The 21656-nt window shown below is 38.3% G+C and overlaps 1 protein-coding gene across 1 annotated transcript in view; it reads left to right on the top strand.

Moving 5' to 3' along the window:
• The window catches only part of LOC118446780 (nucleolysin TIAR), a 383329-nt gene that overhangs the window by 156692 nt on the left and 204981 nt on the right, over positions 1 to 21656 (top strand). The window contains exon 3 of the mRNA XM_035877827.2: positions 10601 to 10658. Coding sequence (XP_035733720.1) covers positions 10601 to 10658 — 58 coding nt within the window. The remainder of the gene's footprint in view (positions 1 to 10600; positions 10659 to 21656) is intronic.

A 21656-nucleotide genomic window follows, 5' to 3' on the forward strand; every position in this document is an offset into this window, starting at 1 on the left:
CGTTTCAAGCTCTTTCTACTTTTTCTTTTCGTCCTTCCTTCCTTTCTTTCTTTCGTACTTCTTCGTTTGGAGAAAGAACGAAGCTTCACCGAACGAAAGAAACAAAGGAAGTTATCTACTGTCGGCATCTTTCCTTCTCATCCTGCTATCCTTTTCTTTCGGCACGTGGAAAATCGTTAAAATACACGAGAATCTTCTAAAGCCTTACCTTCAGTTACTCTTAAAGCTTCCAAGAGAAAGAGAAAGAGAGAGAGAGAGAGAGAGAGAGAGAGAGAGAAATGGAGGGAAGAAGGGAAACGAAGTTCGTGAACCGACGTCGAGCACGTTTCCTGAATCTCATTCGCATGCTAATATCGCGATATCGAACGAATTTATACTATTATTACGTACTCCCCGTTCGTAGAGGAAACTATCTTATTTAATCACATTCTACAGAAATTACTTTCAACTTGTTAGTTTCACCCTACGCTTTATGAACTTCTTCGTCAAAAGTATTCTTATTTCGTTGGATGTGTTTTTCTTTCTTTTTTTTTTTTTTGTTATATTATAAATTAATACAACAAAAAAATATATTATAAATTAATAATGTTAATGTTCAAAGCATTTTATTTGTAGGTATGTCATGAAATGAAACATAACATTAATATAATTTATATGTGTATTAATAAAATTTATGTGGATTTGATTGGAAGTAATACGAGAACGATATTTCAAGATAGATGGTTGACAATAAGTAGGATGTCAGATTTGTAGGGTTATTAAAACGTTAATACTAATCGATAGTCTCGATAAAGCAAGATCGTAGTGATCGTAAGAAAGATTCAGATGGCGGTAAGGATTAAAAATTATTATAACATTATCGAGGCGTTAATATCGATACTTTTCACTATACTATTGTACTTCATATCGTTTTTATCGAGCGTATAATCGTTTCTTCATCTCCATTTTCCTTTTCTTTTTTTCACACTTCCTTCCTTCCTTACTTATTTCGAATTCTACGTTTCACGACATCGCAGTGATAAATTGTTTCTGTTTTCTTTCGTCCCCTTATCATCTCATGTAGAATAAAATATACATATCGATGAAGAGAAGATAAAAGATCGCCTAACTCGTTTCTCGATTTTCTGAGAAGAAGGACAAAGAAGCTTTATTATTCCTCGGCGGAAGTACCTTGGCACATCGCCTTTCTCTCCTTCAGCCGTATTTCTCGATTCTCTTTTCAATTATTTCCGATTCGCGAGGCAAACTCAATAACGACCGGCGCGCAGTCTCACCAAATTCAGATCCAAGTAGGACTTAAAGTCCGAATTCCGAGCTCGGCGGGGAAATGAAAGATTTAGTGGATAGTAGACATTCGATCGGTGTTTAAATATGTACATCGGGTATTCCATTTGTGCGAGAACGAACCTTACGTCCGAGGAATTTGCAAACATTTACTCACGTGAAACTTCTTGTTGGAATGTGGGGAAATAAACAGTATCGAATAAATTCGCTATTTCTACGCTTCGTTCGCATATATGCTACGTATTTTTAGATTTTACCAGAAGTCGCATTTTGCAGTTATGCATTTGCTTCGATGTATATGTACGTTTATGAGATAAGAAGAAAAATAATGATGTATACTTTGACCAAGACGAATGGAAAGACAAGAAATAGGAAAAGCGCGTAGAGACATCGATGAAATATTTGACGAATGTCCACGGGAAAAGGAATTAGGCGATGCAGTTGGCGCGCATAACGCTCGTTCATTAGAGCCAAGCACGAAGGAAAGGAAAACTCGCGGGAAACATTTGCGAGAGGGCAAAAGAGGAGTAGGTCGAGCCACGCATTTAGAATGTTTCACGAAGAGCCACTTGAAGGGGGTGAAGCACATTCCATGGTGGGGGATGGTTCTCAGTAAAGAAGCTCCTAGGATAAGCTCGTAGCGAAAGCTCGTGGTGAAAGCTCGAAGGTAGCTTTCTCGCTTAACCTTAGCTGCTCTGTGCGTCTCTTTCTCTCTCTCTCTCTTTCTCTCTCTCTCTCTCTCTCTCTCTCTCTCTCTCTCTCTCTCTCTCTTATGTGCACCCGCGTACGTGCTTTTTGTCAGGAATGCTTGGAGCAAGGCTCGTCGACGAGCTAGCGTCTCAACTATGAGTAAACTGCGTTTTACGTGGCCCACCGTGGGGTGAACGCGTGAAATTCACTCGAGAAAAGATCTTATCTTTAAGCACGAGCCACTCGTCTTTTTGTCCTTGTGCATTCGTCTTTTTTCTTCCCTTTCTCTCTCATACACTTACCTTCCCTTCCACTCTTTCTCTTCCTTTTTCTTCCTTGCCATCCTTAAAATCCGCTCTTACGACTCCAGTACTCTTTGCTTCGGAGAAACTTCTCGTCTCGAACGTCCTAACCATTTACAGAATTTTAACTTCTCGACAAGATCGTTACGTTACTTGTCTTTCAGTTGAGTAGAATATTAAATAACCATAATCTTTCTCCTTTTCTCTTTCTCTCGCATTGTCACCTTTGCTTTCGTATCTTAAGAATTACTCTCGTAAAACGATCTACATTTGATCCTGAACTAAGATCGGTTGTTAAGATCGAACAAGAAGGTCGATTCAAATAAATTTTAATGCGAACCATACTCTACTATCGTGTACTCTTCGCGTTCTTGGAATTCGGTAGAACCGAAAATCGTTTGAGGACACGCGCCCTTGGCACATGCAAGTGGAAACGATTTACGAGGATTGACTCTTCATTATTTAGAGAAAAAGCTACGCCGGGAATTTAGGGTGAATATTTGTCGGTGACCTTTCGCATGCCGTATTTAAAGGACACTTGTAGTGGCGCCCTTCCAAAAATGAGAAAGAAAATTAAGGAGAAGGGCTAAGATATACGGACAAACAAACGTTTGTTTTGTCCCATGCGTCTCATATATATCTTCTTTTCTACGAAAGGTTTATGTATTTGGTAACTTTTCCTGACGAATGATTAATAATTGATGAAGTAACAAGTATCCCTATTTTACGACGATTCTCTAACACTCTTACGCCGAACGAGTAGTAACTGTTCTTATATCTACCCATCAAATGAAAGGGCCAAATAGCTCAAGAGAAAAAAGGGTCTTCGATCGTAAAGGATGCTTTCGTACTGCAAGAGACTTGACGACATATTTGTCGAATGACATGTTGGATGTGAATAAATCATAAAACCCTATGTCGAAACATTGCTTATACGTGGAATAAATGAGAGTGTACCAGTCAATTTGAACTCTCACAATTTTTAAGGCTCATCTTTTTTTATATGATAAAAAGAAATGTTATTTCTGGAAATGTATTTTTTTTATAAGATCAGTTAAGTATATAGATCAACAATCTTAGTTTTATAGATTCTCCGAATAAATATATACTTGTAGAGATATATTTATTTTAAACAACGATGTTGGGAAAAAAAGAAATCTGTGAATGGCATATTCAAGAATGAGTTTTCGGTAAATGTGAAATGTATAAAAGAAAAAAGAGATGGGTGTAAAATGCTAGTGACCATATTTGTTCTATTCTTTCTTTTCCCTCTCTCTCTCTCTCTCTCTCTTTCTTTCCCTCTTTTACTATCTAAACTCGTCCCATCTAAATTGAATATCCGCAGATCTTTTCCACTCGCACGACGATTGGTGAGTGCTTCCATCGTCGGTCCGGATATCCCCTCCGAATTCAGTCTTATAAGCTGTATGTATGTGTACGTAAGAAAGAGAGAGAGACGAGAGAGAGAGAGAGAGAGAGAGAGAAGAGGAAACAAACGAGAAGCACTATAATCTTGGGCAATGCGAGCTAAGCCGAATACGACTAGAAGCAACTACCCCACGAAAAGAGGGTGAGATAGAGGGCTAGTGGTAGTAAGGAGTATGAGCTTTCTCGTATATGTTAGTGTGGTGATACATAATAAGATACGAACGGAGAGCATGCGGTATAATCATATATCATAGGTTAGTGCGGTACGGCTCGGAGTATTTCTCCTTATAGTATGTAAGAGAAGCTACTTGCATCATTCTCGACGCAAACACACACGCAAATATACACCAGCGTCCTGCAGCTTGCTGTTTCTCTTTCCACTAACCATTTATCGAAGAAGAAGCGAGAGACACAGAGAGAAACAGTCACAAAGTGTGAGAAAGAGAGAGAGAGAGAGAGAGAGAGAGAGAGATAGGGAGAAGGGAGAGGAGTAAACCGAAACTCTGCTTTTCGCATAAAATCGAAGAAAGATCTATTTCGTTAAAACGAAGAATCTCTTGAACTTAGTTTGACAAGAAAATAAAAAGGAATATTACTGCTTTAAATTTCTTCAATGTGGTTATTTAAAAGAAACGACCAAGAATTGTTTGTATTCTTTTTTTCTTTGCCCTTCAACGTCCAAAGTACCTTATAGCTGTTTAATTTGTTTACGAATTCGATAGGCATTGTATGTACGTAGAAAAGAAGCTATGTAACATACAGGATAAAGTATTAACGTTCTACGACGTAAGTTGTTTTTACTTTAAAATCTCAATTCTTCGTGTAACTTCAAGCAAGATAGACGCGTGTGAACGTTCCTTCTATTTTTCATTACATATTTAACGAAATGATTTACATACTTGTATCTCGATTGGTCTTACGTATAGAATGGACAATTACACGATGGACACTGACCCAGTTTTCAATGAGTGAATACTAAAATTGTTACTGTTACTATACTTTTTTTTTTTTAGTATCAATCGATTACTTCGTGAGATCCGTCAAGTCGTTCATTGATGCATCGCGAAGGTTTAATACAGCGTACAAGGAAACCTCGTTAGTAACGTTGATTAATGGTCTTTACATTTCGAAATGTAACACCAAATTCGTCGTGCATACGACTTCAGAGCGAAAGGCATTAGCACGCAATTTGTGTTTCATTATACCGAGCCGTCAGTGTATAGACCCTTTCTCTCTCTCTTTCTCTCTCTCTCTCTCTCTCTCTCTCTCTCTCGTATTCGTCTTTCCCTCGGTCGATGGTGCGGGAACTTCATCTGTATTAGCATAGCAAATGTAATTAGGAATACTCAAAGTGGTAAAACCAGACTTCTGTCTACAGTTTTGCACGAGAACGGGTTGGTCAGTACTGTCGCGAGCGTAAAAAAAAGAAGGGACACGGAGTTTACATTTCGGATGGACCGCACTCATGTGCTGCAATACATATTTCGTGCATGTTAAAATGCGATTGTTTCGTTAAAACAGATAATAATTATACAATTGTTTCTCAATTAGATACGAAAGATTAGTAATCATTCACATATACGTACAGTAATATTAAGTATATTTATATAAATACATAATGATATTAAATATAATTATATAAGTATATAATAATATTAAGTTTAATTGTATAAGTACAATATAATTAATAAATAATATTAAGAAGAATTACAAATTACTTTTAAATCGAGTAATGCGTAGTAATAATAATAACGATAACGATAATAATAATAATAATAATAATAATAATAATAATAATAATAATAATATTGATATAAATTACTAGTGATTTTGGGAGCTCCTGTCGATATTTCACAAACACATCCCAAAGCCGGACAAACACGTAAAAGCGGTCCTTTCGTAATTTCCCGAAATGGGCTAGGCCTCCGGTGAGCTCACGCGAGCAAAGAAAGTAAACGTTCCCGTAAATTACCGAGTATGGCATTTCCGTGAGTTATTATAGTGTCGGGGTGAGAAAGGCGGGAAGTAGTGGTACGGACTAATGGCGCCATGTGGTTAGAAAGTAAGAAGATATAAGAGAACGCAGGATATGGCACACACGAAGTGACCGAAGCAGGCAACGACTTCTACACGATCGTAACGTTAGTCAACGACGAGGGTGGAGAACTGACACCACCCCTTTGGTCTCCTCTTGGTGGTGGTCCGAAACGGCCTTGCGCCATTAAACGTACTTATATAAGATACTGGTCGGTGGCCGGCCAAAGTGAGGAGAAAGAAAGGTTAAAGAGAGAGAGTGAGAGAGAGAGAGAGAGAGAGAAAGGGAGAAATAGAGAGAGAAAGAGAGCGAGAGAGAGAGAGAGAGAGAACATCAATCAAGATAATAGGACAATAAATATCTTCTCAGGCAAGGCGACTTCCCGACTAAGGTCAAAAGTGCAGCAGCTTGCAATTTCTGGCCGATTTCTCTCCTCCCAATTCGTGTTCGCCAGCTTTGCGATAACTCACCCTTCGCCGACTGCAATATGTAATCGGCCAACTATCGTTTTGGATTGGAGTCTCGATAGTGTCGTCTGCATCGAACGAGTAAGAAACCATTTCATTGGAAGACAAGAAAGCACTGTAGGCTTTTCTAAATAATTGACATTACAATTATATCGTTCGTAAGATTCCGCTTTTAAATAGAGACAACATAATATAGAAAGTAAGTTCGATTTTTTTCATTCACGATAATATTCGATAGTTAACAAGAAGGAAGGAGGACGTTGCAGTTTCTTGTGGGATTCAATAGGTATATAGAAAATATTGAACGAGCTCGAGATACCTTGGGAAACGATGTTCCGCTCGTAAAGCTAGGCTTGTATATAAAGCGGAAAATATAATTTCGTTGTGGCTATCAAAAAGAGACTTCTCGTTCGTCATAACGAAAGTGTTCGAAACGACGGCTAACGTTCGGTGTAGAGGCTCATCGTGTAGAAATGGAAGGAGAAAGAAGAGAAGGAGGAATATAGAGGTTCGGCGTAAAGGTTCGGTATAGAGGTTCCTTGTGTAGAAATGAAAGAAGGAGGATAGAGAGAGATAGGTATCTATATCCATAGAGCGAAGCAACAGCATAGTCGGCCATTAAGGACGGAGCGTTGGGATAAAATCGCGTCGGCGATCAGAAGATATCTCTCGGAACTCGGAATATCGTTTGGAATAGTCGTAAATAAATCGTGTGGTCGCATTATAACGTGTTCGTATAGTACGGATAGAGAAGCGTTATTTAAAATGAAAGTTTGAAAATACACATAGAATAATACCGCGAGAAGGCGCTTCCGGAAACTTAACTCTTTAATATATAAATATAGCAGGGCTTGGATTCGAGGGCATAAGGCGCGTGTGCATTAACCGTTGAAAACTACGACATATAAAGTTGCTTTGCTTCCCTCGTCTCCGCCATATAAACTATAAAACAACGGGCTCTGGGCAACGGCGGACGACCTCGGCGTGCAAACCTGGGCTAACTATTAAAAGTTGCAAATTGCTGCAGACACACTGCGGGCCCGTCGTTAGCTCCGCGCGTTTGCCCCACGCGTGCTCTCTGTGAGCGTTACCACCTTTTGCCCACTACACTACTTCCCCTCACCCACCCACCTCCTTCTATCCTAACTTACTTACTTACTGGACTTACTTGCTTCCCTTACTTACGTAGTCACCCGCTTACTTACTTATTCCTCGCTTCGTATTCCTTATCCTTTCTCCGCCTTCCTTTTCTCCAGACTTTACTTAACGTTACTATCCTGTGAAAGAAACTACCCACTTCCCTCTTTTTCTTCATTCTATATATCCACCTCTGGTCAAATGATTTTTCACAAAAATATGATAGAAAAAATCTATCTTTTTTCATCTCGATATACTAAATTTGTCTAGCTCTACTTTTTGACTTTCCCAAAGGAGATTAAATGGAAACGCATTGGTGGGAACACCTTGTACAAGACAAATCGTTTACCGTTAAAATTCGTACTAGCCGTTTTGTTGGCGGCATCGTATGGGAACGTAATCCTTCTCGGTAGAATTAAATGACCCCGAAAAATCATTTTCCATTGTTAGGATTATATTCCCTTTGTTCGTTCGATCGATTATTTTTTTTACTTTTTCATTTTTTTTTGTTTTCTTTTTCTTTCGTTTTTTTTTTTTTAAACTCCAATATTACAACATGTGGATGTTATTCATGAGCGACATTACATGTATATAGAGACAAGGCGAGTTCGATCAACTGTAATACGAGAAAAAAAATTTTCCGATTTTTAACGCATTCGTTTAATTGTGGCATTCCATCGATATATTTCAATGACCATTCTACAGCATTTTATGATCCGCGGTGCATCAATAATCGAACAAAGCCTCGGCATAAACGCTTTATCGAGCTCCACTTCTCGTTGGCAGACTATTTTGCCACCACTCTCGCGCGTTTCGCCATAATTCGGTTCAATTATCATCGAACGTATCGATTTTGGGAGGGAGTGAGAGTGGTAGTGGGAAACGAGAGCCAACCATCGTGAGTGGTTAGCATTCGTGCCCCCACGAATACTATGCGATTGCATTCGCGAAATTCGTGAAAAGTGCGTTTGGCTTTACGCCCCGAGACGTAATTTAAGTAGCTCTCGTTCGAAATCGGATCGGCCCAAACTCGAAGCCGATTATAAATGTCGATTATAACTGGCAACGAATGAGAGATCGTCGGTGAGATTTAAATTATTCGATGAGATTATCACTCGACGTTCCAAATCACTGATTAAAGATGCGTCCTATGAATTATAAAACAAGTTACGAAATGCTACATACAACGAATTTACGAGAATTACATCGATTAATTGCAAATCCTCGGATCAGTGTTCTTGATTCATTCAAGATTGACACACTCTAAGTTACCCCATTATCCATCTCCATTTGGTAATCTCTTCGAGTGTCTGAGCGACGTTCAACAAGCAAACGCGTCGAACACATCGTTTGCAGGACGCTGCAATTACGCTGGTATATCCTCTAATTATGTACAACTTGTTTACGAACCAATACATCTTAAAGCCAACATTATTGTTTAGATACATACCGTTTAATCTTCATCCGTCTATGCGTATTTGAGGATAGCACGTATAATAATAATAATAATTTTGTTATTTAGCTACGTTACGTTTTCTTCGTTATTGTCGAATTTATCTTCTTGAAATTGACTACTATCGACAGAAATTTCATGTATTCCATGGACCTTCGTTGGACATTGGAGTCCTTACGAAATTGGCTAAATTTAGAAACCATCTACGGATCGATTTTAATTTTAATTCCAAATTTAGTCTCGACCGCTGTTCACATTCTATTACTTTTAACTTTAGAATTCGAACGGATGAGGATCGGAGAGTATTTTGCGTATCTCGTGGTCTCTCGATGGACATCGGAGTTCTTGCGAAACGGTGTTAATTAGAAACCAAAATTTAGAAACAGACCGAAACGGATAGGTATCGTATTCAGTATATGGCCAAACGTTGCAGAGGAAATAGCAACGTCGACGAGGACCATGGCAACGTCCAAGGGAAATGAAAAGTAACGATTCAATATCAGCACCACCACGGTGTGTCGTGTACCGAATTAAGCTCATACTGATACGAACAGAATGTCGTCTATGCTGTTCGCGCCATTTTTTCATTATTTACTTTTTCTCTTTTCTTTTTTTTTTTTTTTGCTATCTTTCCCTCTCTGTTTGCCCCTTTAATCCTCTTCCACCGTTTTCTTCCTTTCTACTTACTACGCGCAATTAGTGTAACTGTCAGCAATTTTTAATTTCGCATTTCGTCATTCCAAAACAATATCACGTTTTTGTTTGTAACCATCGTTTCTCCACGTAAACTCTTACTATTGTTAATGCATGTGTTATCTGTATTATTCAAATGAGCACTAATAGCCCGGAAGATATTCTACGTTCGTAGCAATTACATATCCATTATGTGACATTATACAATGCTCTCGATATCGTCGTTATCATTCGACCAATTACCATCATTTATGTACGATTATTTTCCTTGTTTTATTATATCGAATGCAAAGCAAATCGAAAATCAAAGAGAAAAATTTAGACAAGGCACAAAATGTTCGACGAGCGATCCGAACGATTCCGTAACCAAATGTAAATTCGAAAAATGAAGGTTATTCGTATAAGAGAAAGTTGAACTATAGAATTAATCGTTCATTTTTCACGCTCTTTCACGGCAATAAAAGCAAAAAGTTCTTTCGTTCCCTTAACTCCTCGCATTTTAATACTACCATTTCTCCTTCTCTCTCTCTCTCTCTCTCTCTCTCTCTTCCTTTCTTCTCCCTTCTTTTCCCTCTCTTTAAGAGTGCTTACAATTTCAGCAAAAATGACTTTTACTATCTATCGAAATATCTTGGACAGCAAAAGGAGAAATCGTATATATAGAACGTCGCATAAAGAATCCGTTTTACGGCGTCTGTTAAGAACCGACGATAGCCGACACGTCCCATTTCCGGTGGCCGACGCCGACTGCTATCCTCTACAGGGATAGTGCGGAGAAAGAAGCACTTCCGCATTGGCGCGTATCCACACTCGAATTTAAAAGTATGAACCTCCTTGACAGTAGCAGTATCACCACTGGACAGAAACACTTTCACGTTCAAGAAAAGTCTGAATAAATATGAATAAATATGCTCTTGATGTTATAGTCGGTGAGTCGAAAGAATCGATATATCTCGAAAATTGCGAAGAAAATATATCTACAAAAAGAAATTCCATTTATTTCATTTCGTTCTCTCTTCTCGTTTCCCGTTTTGCGAATTAAACCTTCCTTTTATTTTTAATCCGAAAGCACGTACGACTAAAGAACTTTTTCTCCTTTCGAATGTTACAGGAAATGAAAGTTAACTGGGCGACATCGCCGGGCAACCAACCGAAGCAGGACACCAGCAGTGAGTACATTCAATTTTAAGATTCTCCTTTTCGATACTTTTTCTTCCTTTATTCCGTACTCGTTTAATCTCTTTCGTTTAAATGTATGGTATAAAAGAACTATGTTACAGTATTTTGTTCCTTTATATATATATATATATATATATATATATATATATATATATAATATATATATTTATCAACTTTTATGAAGAAGAAGGAAAGTTTCTTTGAAATCTTCGAGAAAAGTTCATGATGATCACTGTATTAATTCGTCTTATTAGCGTAATCTCAGTCTTTCGTCATTTTGGTATTCATTAAAGATTTATTTGTCGTATTTGCTTCGAGCGCACATTTAACACGATTATATTAAATGCATTAGCTCTGCGTGCAGGTAATCGCAATGGTTTAAAAACAGTATACTTTTTTCATTTCTGGTCAAATTTTTGTCATGCGTCGTAATTTACTTTCATTACGGTCGACCGTTGACATATACATTGATTACTGCACTCGTACATAGCTAAAAATGTTACAACCTTTGCCAATAAAACTGCAGTCAATCTTGGAATGCAATTTGCATTTTAACTGACGGTTATTTAACGTGTCGTTCTTTTGATGAATGGATAATCCATTAACGTTAATTAAAGAGAAAACTAACGTCAGTATTACGAAAAAAACTTAATCAAAAATAATTAAGATCTTTCTTCAAAAAAGTTAAAAAAATTATTGTGTATCGACAAGTACACTTAACGAATCAATTGATTATTTTTCTTTCAAAATTTAGAAGGAGATTCACGAGGAGAGCTTAAAAGTGCAAAAAAATCTTCGGCAAGTTTATCCGAAAAATTTTGCTTTAGAATATGAATATTCGCAAGTTCGTAAAGTTCAAGCGCTCCGGGATACCGCTTTATCGTTTCAAATATTGCCAGAGTATACGCTTCTATGTATTTTACAAACTACGACATAAAACTTGGAATAATAGCCTCGTGCGTTTCTATAATAATGTCTACGTACAAAGGTAGCAACGGATGCGCCACTGGTTAAGTATTAAGCGTACGTTACTTTGTAAGTTTTTTTTTGTTCTACCATGATACATAATACTTGTTTTTTTTAAGAGAGATTTCGAAGACTGTAGTTTTTAAAAAAAGAAAAAAAAAGAAAAGAAAAGAAAAGAAAAGAAAAGGAAAAAGAACATTTGATTTGATTTATCTCAGTCTAGATTATTTTTACTTAAAATAATAGATTTTCACTCTTCCATGGGAAAAATTTGAAAAAGGATTTGTATTCACACACATATACTACTTATGTACCAACAAGTGTCAACAGCTACGCTACCATAAATGGCACGTGCAAGCCAGGAATCCTGTTTATGCCGTCACATTCCCGTAAATTCAATGTAACATCCCACTCCGAATCGCTAGACAAAGATACTGAGTATGAGACAGTAAGTAGGTATTCTTTTCGTGAGTCGAAAAGACGCAAGGATAGCATAAATGTAAAGTATCGGATCCGATCCTTTCCCTCTTTTCTTTTTCCTCTCGATACGCGTAAAAAAAAACGCATGTAGTCCTCGAGATCCCCATAATGTACGTACATATCTATCTGGAGGTACATGTAACGAGTGTACGAGCGTACACGAATGTACATGTATGTATGTTGGGGGTCGAACGCGTGTGCGTACTTGAAATTCAGTGAGAGCCGGTGGCAATATTTAACTCAGTCTGAAATTCCTCTTTTTATGGACTTGTAAAACCGTGACAGGCACATGGGACCCGATCCCGACGTTTCTCTTACGCCCATCCCTTCTCTCTCTCTCTCTCTCTCTCTCTCTCTCTCTCTCTCTCTTATGCACACATATACACTCTTTTCTAGCAAGTTGGCTTTCCATCCAACATGCTTCTATCTTTATCTCTCTATCTCTATCCCTCTCCTCACCCTTTCCATCGTACTCTCCAGTTCCGCTTCTTCGACCGCTTCGACCTCCGTGTTCCTCCTCTTCCGACAAATGCAAAACTAAAACCGTATCTCCCCCTATTCTCTCTGTAAATATGGCCAGGAACTACGCTCCACACGAGCAGCACCATCGTCATCCACTCTTCCTCTAGAGAAGGCGGGTACTTCTTTTTCCATCGTTCGACCAGCCACCCTTCTATCCTTGCGATGAACAGGAGAGAAAGAAAAAGCGAGAGATAGCGATAGAGAGAAAGAAAAAGAGAAAGAGAGAGAGAGAGAGAGAGAAAGGTGTATCGGTGTGCAGTGGCCGCAACTGGAACGAGGGTATGTTTTACTTTTCCGCGAGAGACTGCTAGTAAACTCCGACATTGGTGCACCTGCGCGCATCCCGCAACTGCAAAGCTGCGTCCCGCAATCGTCTACGTGGAAAATGCGTGCATACATCTATGTACGAATGCATGCATGTATGTATGTTCGAGTATGTATACGTTTGGAATTTACTCGACTGAAAGTGAAACTATAGTAGCAGCTTTCGAACAAGTGTACAGTTTATTCTACCGTGTTACATATTTTATACGTAATTATTATACGTAATATAGATCATGTATTTAAGAGAATAATTTTGTGTCTATGGAATAGCATAGGATAAAAGTTTGAAATGTTATCAGTAACCAGTAATCAGAGTATTTAATGTGTTAAAAATAATTTCGATATCATTCCGTTAACGTTAATAGGCAATAAGGAATATTTATATGTGTGTGTATATACATTTTAGAGCAATTGTCTTTGTTCTCTGTTTCGTAGCTAATCGACTAAAGAGAATCTCTGAAGAATTCTAGCGATATTGTAAAGGAGGAAATCCCTTTCTCCGTAACAACTCCTTGCAGGACAACATAGTATGAAATTGTCCTAGTTCCGGGCGATTCGCTAGTCGCGGAGTTGTAAGTTACTTTATGAAATAGGAAAAGAGAGAGAGAGAGAAAGAGAGAGAGAGAAAGAAAGAGAGAAAGAGGGAGAGAGAGCATCACGATGTATAGGCCAGGAAATTTAACGCCAGGATACGTTGACCAAGGGCGACAGTGTGCCGCTTGCCATTGTCTCCATTTCCAGCTTTTACTCTCTCTCTCTCTCTCTCTCTCTCTCTCTCTCTCTCGCTCTTTCTCTTTCTCTTTTTTCCTCCCTTTCGTCGCATTTTGTTAGCCCCTCTCGTTATTTTTCTTCTCTCCCTTCCTGTTTTTCTTTTATTTCTTTTTAGTAAAGTTACTACCTGGGTCGACAACGAGCATGCCACGGATTGTGGTTTGTTAACGGCTGCCTCGAGGAAAGTGGAGATTATAAATTTGCGTTTTAAACTGACGCATATGTTGCGAGTTCTCATATCCGAATATTCATCTTTAACGACGTCCGATAGAAAATTAAATTAGTTATTTTCATTTAAGAAAATGTTACTTTAGCGAGATCTAATAGTTTCGATCGTATTTACTAAATACTTTTTTAATTTTTTAAATTCTTCCATTCAATTAATTAGACTTGTTTGATAACAAGCCTCTAATTACTCATTTAATTGAATGTTATGGAACTATAGAGGATTTGTAACTATTCCATCGTGGGTGTAATTTTCTCAGGGCGAACCGATTATACGAGAAGCTATCGATTGATGTGTACGTCATGTTACTGTATCATGCATCGAAGTAGTACACAATTTGCTGTAATTCGTATCCCTAGGTATCAGATGTTTCGCGGTATTTGAGGAAGAGAGAGAGAGAGAGAAAGAGAGAGAGAGAGAGAGAGAGAGAGAGAGAGAGAGAGAGACAAAGACAGAGACAGAGACAGAGACAGGTAGACAAAGACAAAGACAATAACATTTACTTGCTATATTCTACAAGTATACATGGTATCTCGTGTAACTAGAATTTACACTACGCTGATTATTGCTTTACAATAACAATTGTTAGAAAGCTTTACAATATATCCAAACTTCCGAAATAATGTTTGCGCATTCAATCTTCGTATTAACGAGCACGGAAGATACGTATGTTTTAGAAAACATACTCGTTATCCCATACTCCCTTAGTTCTCTGTTGAAAACATGCAACATTCGCAAACTAATTTTACGGTATATCGATTAAAGGTTATCGAAATGAAAATTAATAATTAATAATTAAGCCATTAATTATACGCCCATGCATTTAACGCAATAGAAAACATATTCACCAATTGCAAGAGATATTCGGTATTTCCTGTGATAATTCCAACTCTCTTTTAAACTTCTATTGAGTATAAACTTGGTTTTTGACAGTAAAGAAGGAACAAAAAGAAGAAAAAACAAAAAAGCTGCGTACCGTCATAATTATTATAGATGGTACATATTACTCTTTTATAATTACAAACCGATACTATTGAATCAAAAAAATTCTTTTGTACAATTTTTCATTTCAAATAACAACGTATAATTGTAGACGAAAATATTTCATTGGTTGTTGTTTTAAATAGATGGCTTTACCTCCCAACGAATTACCTCTTTCACGATTGAATGCATTTATACGATCATCGATAGAAATAAAACGATGTCGAAAATTTGTGTACGATAGAAAGAGAAAGAGAGAGAGAGAAGAGGGAGGGAGGGAGAAAGAGAGAGAGAGAGAGAGAGAGAGAGAGAGAGAGAGAGGAAGAGAGAGATTGAAACGACGTGAGTGGAAACGAGAACGAGAGAAAAGAAAGATCATTTTGTAGAGAGAGAAAGGGAGAGAGGGAGAGAGGCAGAGGGTGAGAGAGAGAGAGAGAGAGAGAGAGACAGACAGAGAGTCGGATTGGGTATTCGTTGGCTGACTGCGTAATCGTGCATCGTTTTTCCTGCATTATGAATCGCGTCGGGAGATAATCGCGCGAGTATTTACGGGGCTTTTCGGCACAAAGGGGTTACAGCGGGAGTCCCACTCGCGCATTCCGTTTATCCCTGGCAAAGCGTTTACCGTTAGACCATAAGCCACACGCCTTTGCTGTTTATATGCATTACTACGGCCGTTATCGTTATTAACGAAATACAACTTGTCGTACGTAACCCTATTTCTCTCCTCCTCTACCCCTCGCTCTCTCTCTCTCTATCTGTCTATTTCACTTCTTCTTTTTCTCTCTTTCCCTCTTTTTTCTCCATCTTTCTTTTCTTTTCTCCTTCAAATCCTTCGGACAATTGGTATTTACAAATTTCATCATCCAGTTGATGATAATATATGATAGAGATCGTAAGGAAGGATAATTACAGTAAAATATCTTTCATCGTATCTTTTGAATCGTGACTTATTTATATACGTATATGTGTACCATTATATTTTTATAAAATGAAATTAAAAAAAGTTTAGTTTGATGTTTTAAAGATTTTATCTAAAAATACGTGATTACGATTTATATTTACGATACCATTAGAAAGATAATCGTAAAAATCGCTGTCAGCTTGAGAAAAAGGAAAAAGTTGTATCGATGTATTTCGTGACAATAGTAAAGCAGTAGTAACATTTCAAAGGAAACCGAAGTGCAAAAGGAAAGGGAACTTTTACACGGTCGAATAAATATTTTTCGAAAAAGCAAGTCCGCCCTTTTTCAAGCTGGACGCAGGTTTTTTATCTATCTATTTTATCAAACGTTCGACTGAGCGAACAGTAAAAAAGAAAAAGAAAAAAGAAAAAAGAAAAAAGAAATAAGAATAATAAAACAAAGGGAGAGAGAAAGAGAGAGAGAGAGAGAGAGAGAAAGAAAACGATAGAATCGAAATCCTTGTTAAAACATAAGAATCGTGTGGTCGGTATGTAATGTGTAATTTCTCTAATGTTTTTATTTTTTTTTTTTTTTTTTTATTATAACGATTTTTTTTTTTTATTATAACGAATGGAACGATGGAATAATTACGAAATAAAACTTAAACAAATTGTACGAAGATAATATTGTGAACGTTTTATTATATAAATGAAAGGTTTTATTATATAAATGAAAATTATAATAGAATTAACAAACTGGACAGGTGATGAAGGAACAAATGAAAAACAAAAAGAAATGGATAGAGAAGAGAAGAGAAGAAGAGCACAGGTGTCCGAAGTGGTGTTAGGCAGGGATTCGCGAGTGAACGTCGCGTTTAACCGAGAACATGGAGCAGGATCGACGGACCGAGAGAGAATGGGATTTGGCGTAGGAGACAAGTGCATCGCGTATTCTCTTTGTGTCCTCGACGTTGTACCAAAACCCGCTGGCAGTTCCTCCTCGTGCCTATGGACGGCAAACCTCATTTTAGAGACCAGAGACCTCTCTCTCTCTCTCTCTCTCTCCCTTTCTTTCCCTGTCTCTCTCTCTCTACCTTTCTTTCCCTGTCTCTCTCTCTCTCTCTCTATTTTGCATTCTCGTTCGCTTTCTCGCTCGTTGTTGCAAGAGCATCGCGTTTCGTCCAGTTACCGTCGAAGGCCTCCTGCCGATGGCATTTGTGGCTAGGCCATCGCCATCGGTAAACCACCATCGCAGCGTTACAACGTTCGAGAGATCGGGTGTCGGCATCATATAGAACGGCTGACAGCTAGAAGAACAGGACACCAGGAGTTACATATATGTATGTACATCTCGGATTATGGGACTTGTCGCTCGTCCACTCTCTACATCGTTGAGACGATTAACTCGTTCACCGCTGGGACCTTCCATCGTCTCTTTCGTAGTTCTACGCTTGGAAAAGCTGTGGACATGAAAGCTGGTGTCAAAGAGAAGGAGAGAGAGAGAGAGAGAGAGAGAGAAAGAGAGGGGAAATGAGAAAGAAAGGGAGAGAGAAAGGGAGAGGAAGGGGAAATGAGAAAGAGAGGGAGAGAGAAAGGAAGAAGAAGGGGAAATGAGAAAGAGAGGTAGAGAGAAATTGAGAGGGAGAGAGAGAGGAATTTGCTGATGTGTTAAAACAAAAGTTAAATATTAGAAAGTAGAATTAATCGAAAATAAAAAACGAAATAAGATATTAACCCATAGGTACTTTTGAAACTTATTCGCGTATCGAGTCAACGATTATAGGAAATAAAACTGCGAAGAGTAAAACGAGTGTAAGATGGAATGTAGATTCCTTTTGTTTGCCTCGAAGAAAGTTGGAGTTCCTTCATTAAGAAGGAACTCGGAGAACGGACCCGACAGATCTCTCTCTCTCTCTCTCTCTCTCTCTCTCTCTCTCTCTCTCTCTCTATTTCTCTTTACAATATGCTTCTCTCATTGAAGTTATCTCGATTGGTAAGGACCTGGATAAATTACAAAAGATCCAAAGTACTTTCTTCGTGCGTCACCGTTTCTTCTTCGTAGCCTCGTGTGTAGAGTATCAAAGAATCTTTCTTTTGCATTCATTCATTTTTCATAAATTACTGGGCGATCTTTTTTATGCATGCACTTAATTAACATCGTTAATTCACGTTCTTTTATTACCAAGCGAAGGAATAAAAGAACGTTACGTTACATTACAAAATTTATCAGAGGTTTTTTACGTACTTTCTTTCTTTGCACACTTTCCTTGTTAGAGAGAGAGAGAGAGAGAGAGAGAGAGAGAGAGAGAGAGAGAGAGAGAAAAGAAAAGTGATGAAGAAAAGAAAACGATTTTTGTCCTCAGAAATATTTCTATATTTTATCAAAGCTTATCAATCAAATACACTATCGTCATTATTTATTTAGACGATTGTCTGAAAAAAATATTTGAAGATTTTTAATTTATCCGTTCTTAATAATGATGCAGTTATAATAGACATCATTGTAATTAATATCATAAAGCATAGTATCGTACTGAAGATCTGTCAAATCCTGCTACATGTGATTGTTGCGTTCAAATTTGAATGTACTTGACGTATCTATGTGCTTCTATGACCGACAGTCACTAATTGGTAATAGAAACTATTCAAAGGCGAATGATCGCTTCTCATTTGAAACGTATATATATACTACTCTCTTCATAGTTGAGAATGACATTCTGATAGTTTCAATTTCTCGCTTTGACTTTCCTACTCTGTATGATCGGCTTCCCAAAGTAATCTTTCAGAAATGTATTATATACATATATAATAATATATATCAACCTTTCTCTCTCTCTCTCTCTCTCTCTCTCTCTCTCTCTTTCTCTCTTTCATATTATTTGGTCGTTATGATATAGAGGATTATTTAGATATTGCAAAATTACAATGAAGTAAACAAGAGAAAAAAAGATGAGCAACGTCGTTTGCTTGACGCGCATTAATTAATATCAAAGAGACATTTTCTGAATTTTTATTTCTAGACTCAGTCTCTCTAGAAAGCAGTAATATCCGTGTATCATACGGCAAAGAGAAAAAAGACATGAGAGAAAATGAAAGAGAGAGGAGAGAGAGAGAGAAAAAAAAGAAACTGAAGATTGTTCGGAAGTAGGGGTAAGGATTATATGCGATTTATGTGGAGAAAAGAGAAGGATTTTTATATGCTCCTCGTATCTCGCGTACAATTCAGAATATACACAAATGGTGATAAACGCATAGATGCTATTCTGTGAGCTTTCTGATAATGCTGACAATGATGGTGGTACTGCTGGTGATAGTGGTAATGGTGATGGTGGTGGTAGTGGTAGTGGGGATGGTAACAGAAGAAGATATTAAAAAAACATAAGGTATGATTACGTTCGCGCTCTACCTTTTATCCTGGAAAACAATCAGACAGTTGTGCAATTTTTAGTCACGGACGATACGTACAGTATGCCGAGTGCAATGTTACAAAGGAAATCTCGACGAGAAAAATTCATTATTTCCGAGCGCTACGGAATAGCTTTAAGGATTATTTTCACGTGCGCCCATCGGCGTGTTCGGTTGATGGAACGATACGAGCTTTAATCAAGTTAATGCAACCCGCTGCATACGCGCGCCTACGAACCGAAGATTTCGACGCACACGTTCAACGGAGAAAGAGGGAGGGAGAGAGGGAGCGAGGGAGAGAGGGAGAGAGGGAGAGAGTGAAAAGGGGTGATAGAAGGGATGTACAGATGTGACGGATTGTTCGCAAGCGTACGTTCCAAATGACATTTACAGAAGGACTTCGATAACGGTGGCATCCAATGTCGATCTAAAACTAGAAATCTGAATCGACATTTTTCCCTGATTGCTTCGAGAAAAACTAAATATCTAGGTAGCATGAATTTAAACTTATTTATATCGATATATTTATCGTATATTATCAGCAAATCTAAATTATATATATATATATATATATATATATATACGATTAATTTTCTAACTTGCTTAATAATTCGATATCAGTATGACAATTGGAACGATCGTTGAAAAGTTCAAAGAATCGAATCGGGAAACAATCGAATGAATCGTAAGCGCGACATTGGCTTTTTTATTCCCTTCGATTTCGCTTTAAAAAGGACGACTGGCGTAGGCGTTTATTTACATCCCATCACGCTCTTCCGTCTCTTCCGTTATTTCTCGAAAAAGGAACGGTCGAGAGAGAAAAAGAGAAAGAGGAGATGTGCACAGGAAATGGACGAAGCATCGTGCTACGCTAAGAGTTCCCGTAGGATGGATAGCATCAGGGGTTGTCCCTTTTACGCAAGGCATCGAACGAACGATATACGAGTAACGTAAACGCGAAACGTAAACGCGAAATATCCGCAAGGCCGGGAGAATCACTGCGATCCCTGGTGTGTGATAACTCAGGTGTCGCGAATAAGCTGACCCCTCTTTCGCCGAATGCAACACCCCTTTATGCAACAACGCACCCTCGACGATTCTACCCCTTGAAAGCTTTCCTCTTCTCTCTCTCTCTCTCTCTCTCTTTCTCTCTATCTCTCTCTCTCCCTCTTCTTTCTCATTCGGTCTTTCTCTCTTTGTCCGACAACGGCGGACTCGGAATACATGTCCTACATGCCCGACGATTTAGCATTCTATCGTTTTACGGCACTCGTTAAACGCACCGCAAATTCGAATCCCGTGATGAAATCCCTATCTCTCTTTCTCTCTCTCTCTCTCTCTCTCTCTCTCTCTCTTTGTCTCTCTCTCTCTCTCTTTGTCTCTCTCTCTCTCTCTCTCTCTTTCTCTATCTATCTATCTCTTTCTCTCTCTATCTCTCTCTCTTTCTGCATATCCGCGTATCGTTTTCTCCCGTTTTCACATGACCGTGCATTCCGAGCGCGGTCGAAAGAACAGTGCTTTTTTGAAAAAACAGCTCGTATAATGCTCGCTCGACTCTTTCGACGTCGTCGATTTTTCACGTTTTTTCAACCTTTTCTGCTTCACTTCCACTCTTCATTCCTACGAGAAAATATTAAAATAAGTATGCTCTATTGTTGAGCATTATTGCATATCACTTTTCAGAGGAAATATTCTTTTTACTAGTTCATCGAATAAGAATGAACAGTTTTTTCGTTAGAAAGAAAGAAAAAGAGAAAGAGAGAAAGAGAGAGAGAGAGAGAGAGTGGGGGAGAGAGGAAGAAGGAGAGAGAGAAGATGCAAAAAAGTATTAAATTAACAACTGACCTTTCTCTCTCTCTCTCTCTCTCTCTCTTTTCTCTTATTTGTTATACACAACATAACCAAGCTTCGTATTTAATTACCTAGAGAAGTAAGTACGGACCTTTCATCCGTTTGAGCGGAAGCGAATAACGATTTCTCCGAAGATATTAACGGATTTTCCGGGCTCGCATCGACGATAAGAAGAGAAGAGGATCCTTTCCTCCTCCTTTCTCTTTTCTTATTTCCGAAGACGTTTACACGAGATGGCAACGATGAGATAGTACTATTATAGCAGAGAGCTTGGAAAGAAAGGAGGATAGAATTTACGCTTAGGTGTCGTGGCTGTTCAACTCAGGAGGTCAACGTCGAGAAACGACGACGACGAAGAGAACGTAAATTTACGGGTTCGAGGTAGTAGGAAAGGGTGAACGGAGGAATGAATCACGTCGGTGTATATCTGCATGTCCAGATAGCAGGAGAGGTAATTTTAAAATGCAGAATTTCCTCTTTCTTTCTCTTTTTCTCTCCCCTCTTTCTCTCTCTCTCCCCTCTTTCTCTCTCTCCCCCTCTCTCTCTTTCTCTCTTTCT

The sequence above is a fragment of the Vespa mandarinia genome, chromosome 3 (genome assembly GCF_050613455.1).
Source record: "Vespa mandarinia isolate Hongniang chromosome 3, ASM5061345v1, whole genome shotgun sequence".
NCBI lineage: Eukaryota > Metazoa > Arthropoda > Insecta > Hymenoptera > Vespidae > Vespa > Vespa mandarinia.